The 4,894-nt window shown below is 31.7% G+C and overlaps 1 protein-coding gene across 1 annotated transcript; it reads right to left on the reverse strand.

The window, feature by feature from the left end:
- Positions 1–1,328, reverse strand: LOC109361964 (adenylate isopentenyltransferase 5, chloroplastic-like). The gene is made up of 2 exons (XM_019607508.1): positions 734–1,328; positions 1–528 (listed from the first exon to the last, which is right to left on the reverse strand). The coding sequence occupies exons 1-2, from the start codon at positions 1,207–1,209 to the stop codon at positions 18–20; spliced, it is 987 nt and encodes a 328-aa protein (XP_019463053.1). The 5' UTR covers positions 1,210–1,328; the 3' UTR covers positions 1–17.

Below are 4,894 nucleotides of genomic sequence, written 5' to 3' on the forward strand. Positions count from 1 at the left end.
TATTAGATTCCCACTCGTCAATGAGTTACCGATGCCATAGTTGGTGGAAGCGACGGCAGCGGCATACGGGCGGAAACAAAGGCTGAAGTATCATCATATAGAAACTTTTGCACGATCCTACGACCCTTTTCCGCCACGTCATCCTCCCATGCGCTTTTGTTGAATACAGACTCAGTGGCGTTTAACCTATGCATGTTCTTTTTCCAAATCTTGTAAAGGTGATGGATCTTTTGCACTTGGCGGTTGGCTAGCTTGCAGTTATTCACTTTTGTCATAGCAATGGCAACTTCCAGAAGCTTCTTCTTTATCATTTCATCACCACCTCTGGTTTCTTCTCTTAAAAATTCATCAAATTCTGGAACCCCTATAGCCCTTCTAACTCCTCTTCTGTAGTCACTAATAGAATGGTCGAAAAACTCACGAATTTCATCAACTTGTCCAGCTTCTATCATTCTATCTACTCTTGCTGAGAGAGATGAATGAAGAACGGGAAGTGACACGTCCACCCAGAGGAAACAACACTCATACCTAAGGATGTTCAGAAAGGTAAATGAGCCAAATCATTCTATAAATCGAGAGTAATTATATATATTATGTAAACAATTGGTTTGTACGACTAATTTTAACACTTTTCATCTAGACAAAGATGATGTAAATATTATATTTATACATATATAACATTACTCGATCAAATTTCAGCCAAATGATTTTCTTTTTCAAAAACGAGTTGTACCTTAATCGAAACGTCGAGTCATGGTTCACCAAAGCATGAAGAAAGGAGTTGGATCCACCAGCAATGATGGGCAAGCCATCTCTGTCTACAATGGAATCAATGGCTAGAGAGGCATGGTGGCAAAAATCAGTGGCAGTGAAATTGTAGTTAGGATCATCAACAATGCTTAGGAGATGATGTGGGACCCCACGGCATTCTTCTTCATTGACCTTGTTGGTGGTGATATCAAGACCTTTGTAAACTTGCATCTTGTCAGAGTTGACTATCTCTGCCGGTGGGAAATGAGTGGCTAGGTCTATGGCCAACTTAGACTTGCCGGTGCCGGTGGCCCCCATGATAACTACCACCTTGTCCTTACGTTGTTGTTGATGATGCTGAAATAACAAGGACTCCGTCGTGGTGGTGGTGAGTGCCGATTGAAAATTCACTAGGGGCTTGCACGCAACTGATGATAATAAAGATATACTAATATTCATTTTCTTTATAAAATGAACCTGTCAAGTTGACCAAACATTTGTTTAATACCTTCTGTTATCAACAACACTAACAAAAACAGCTCATGAGTATTAATTTATTACGCACAATTACAAATGAAAAACTGGAGAGAATATTGGAAGTGAGAGAATGGATCAAAAGAACATGAGCTTAATCTGCAATCAATGCCATGTTATTTTTCTTCTTTGGACAATCATATCATATCTATGTTTATATCCATGCTAAGCACACTAACAAGAATTTTGTTACTCTACATATAATCCCCACATATATCTCCATGGACCAGAAAATCTATTCAAATGTGTACGTACCTCTGAGATCAAATACACCGGATACTGTAGAATAATTTTGTGAAGTAGCCGTATAAGTATAACACTTTCTTAGAGGATGAGGGTAGAATAGTTAGGGACAAATTGTATCTTGATTTGAATTGAAGGTTAAGACTTAAGAGATGAAGGATTTGTGAATAAGTACCCAGGCTATTTATACCAAACTCGGGTTAGTATTGCTCTACCTTTTCAAGAAGGATATATCACGGGTAGTTTCTATTTTCTTGTATTAGGGTGCAAGTTTATCTTATTACAAATTGCAAGTAAAATAATAAAAATATCATCTGGCTTTTGGTTTTTTAGTGTAATATCTTAAAGATTTATACATATTTGATATATTATATATCATTTTTTGAATAACCAATAATAATTAAATATAAACAGTATTAAACTTATACATTAATGTTTTGTTTATCTTTCTTTTTTACAAGAAAACTCTCTAATACTAACAATTTAGGGTCTATTGGCCCCACCATACATTATTAGTGAAACTATTGTTTTAAATTTATATGTTTACTTTTTCTTTATTTCTTTTGCATGAGTTTATATATCCTCCCGTGTACTACTGGTTTAAGTGTTGTAAAAAAAATAAAACATAATAAATAATATTTATATTATTTTATTTATATTCAGATGACATTTTTAACCTTAAAATTAGAAGTACAACAAAAAATTGATTTAGCTTGATAGTGTAAGTTGATATTTACACTATGTTTTATCTTTATTTTGTTTTAATATTACTAATCAATCATAAATTATCTTGGTGAACAAACATGCTATCCAAATTCAAATTACCCTTATGTGTAGTAAAACAATTATTATAAGAAATATGAAAATCTTCAATAACTAGTTAACTATTATATTTTTGAAAATGAAGAGTGTGGCTTGCATAAACGAAGATCATACAATATATACCAAATGCTGGCATGGCTAATGGGAGAAATAGTACTTATAGTTCAAATGTTATCCATTATTAAGAGTCGAATATTGTACAGAAATATATTTTAAATTTTTATCTTTTGCTGATTAATTTTTGTTTACATGTGGCAACAAGTTTTTGAAAGGGTTTAGATTTTGAATTATATTTAAATTAAATATCCTAGACGATTTGAGGCATACGTGTACAACTATTTTTTTTTATAAACTGTACAACCGAAACTTGAATGTTATGAAGTGCCGTCATTGTTCTTCCCAAATTATCCACAAGTTTCCACGTGTTGCTCCCTATATGCTGTCCTATGGGAGTATATAAGAGGGTCTTCATTTTTTCAAGATATATTACATTTTTAGGTTTTTCCTGTCCATTAGAACATTGTTTAACAAAATCTTTTGTTCAACCTAGATTGGCTTAGATTGTATCATATAAAACTTATACTTTGTTAATACATGCTACACTACACGACCAGAAAAGCAAAATAGCAATACTTAAAATTGTTATTTAACAGTGTTTTTGTGACGCTTTTTATATGAGCGCAGTAGTACACAAGGTTATATTCAACAACGTTTTTTATAGCGTTGTAGAAAGTAAATATTTAAAAATACTTAATGAAACAAGCGCTGTTAAATGTCTACTTTCTAAATAAGACAATATATTTTCATGACATTCTATTAAATACATGACAAACATGTCCAACTCCATCACATTTACAATAGATTTGTTAAATCACCCCCGACTTCAAGTACATTCAATCTTAACATATTCCAATATTATAAAATAACATATGAGTAATAAGATCTTACACAATTTGTTCATTCATTCTCCTCCAATATTCACCATAGCAAAAAACCAAGAATATCATAGCTGCATAACTTCACAACAAATAAAGATCACACTATTAGTGAATAAAAAAATAAATGAGCTCAAATAAGATAACGATTTACCTTATGTTTGAAGAGAAAAACAAAAAACTGATAACTTCACCATAGTTGCATAACTTCATAACAAATAAAAATCACACTATTAGTGAAGATAAAATAAATGAGCTAAAATAAGATAACAATTTAACTTATGCTTGAAGAGAAAAACAAAAAATTGATAACTTGCTTGAAGAGATAAACTAAAAAGAAAAGAAGAATAAAAATGTAACTTTATGGAGAAGAAGAAAAATAATAGAAATAATAAATGGAGTGATACTTATTATTGTGTGAGGTTTTGTTTTTGAATTTGAAAAGATTCTCGTTCACTAAAACAAGCCATTAACAACGTTTATTGAAGAAGTGATGTTAAATATATGAACACCTTTAACAACGCTTATCGAAGATGTGCTGTTAAATATATGAAGTATGACTTTTAACAACGCTTCCTTCAACAAGCGTTGTTAAAGACAACACCTTTAACCGCACTTATTGAAGAAGTGCTGTTAAATATATGAAATATGACCTTTAACAGTGTTGCCTTCAATACGCGCCGTTAAATATAACACCTTTAAGATCGTTTGCTTCAATAAGCGCTGTTAATTCTTTTTCGCCTTACATTTAACAGCGTTGAACACATAAGCGATGTTAAATGTGCGTTGTTAAATACCAATTCTGACGTAGTGTTAATTTGGGTCCAATACACGATTTTCTTACTTTTTTGATGAGTAGATTATGAATGAATATGAATAATAGATGATACAATAACAATATATAAAATTCATACTGTGTTAATACATGTTATTTTTTCTCATATTATTCTACATAAGCATCATTTTTGAAGTGTAAAACAGCATATCAAACAAGTTGGTTCTTTTTGAATATTTGTAAAGACTTGGGTGGTGATAATAGAGATAGGTAGAAATCTTTCCATAATTATTTCTGCTTGCGATGATCAAACAAGATGCATTTGTGGATTGTGCCTATCGGATCAATGAAGCTTGGACCTGAAAAATTCATTGGAGGTGAAATTTGCTTGTTTGGGAAGAAGATTTATCAAAAGTATGTATAATTTAATTCAGCATCACTCTTGTAAAAGGGTGATCCTATATACTTGAAAGTGGAGATGATGCATGATGAGTAATAACAAGAATATATCTGCAAGTGTAACTGTATAGTAGATGATGCATGATAAGTAATAATAACAATAAAAAATCACTGCATTGGAATGGCCTAAAATCTACATACATATGCTTATCCACTACCGTAATTAATTCAAACTATATATTATAGTATTACTGCTACTTGATAACGTTTATCAAACTATATATATTATGGTATTTAAGTCTTCAAGCGTTGAAAAATGTTGGAAATATACCGATCATGATATAAACCTAGAAGTCACGCGTATGTATGTACGTATGTGCAGGCCTAGAGAAAATGGGAGCCAAACACAACAAATAGGCAATATAATATATATATA

This window comes from Lupinus angustifolius, chromosome LG12 (assembly GCF_001865875.1).
Source record: "Lupinus angustifolius cultivar Tanjil chromosome LG12, LupAngTanjil_v1.0, whole genome shotgun sequence".
Taxonomy (NCBI): Eukaryota; Viridiplantae; Streptophyta; class Magnoliopsida; order Fabales; family Fabaceae; genus Lupinus; species Lupinus angustifolius.

What these genes read in the sequence shown, in the direction of transcription:
- LOC109361964 (XM_019607508.1), bottom strand. Translation starts at nt 1,209, where the DNA reads ATGAATATTAGTATATCTTTATTATCATCAGTTGCGTGCAAGCCCCTA. An exon ending in GACTCGACGTTTCGATTAAG is followed by an intron (nt 529 to 733) that starts GTACAACTCGTT and finishes GAACATCCTTAG; the next exon opens with GTATGAGTGTTGTTTCCTCT.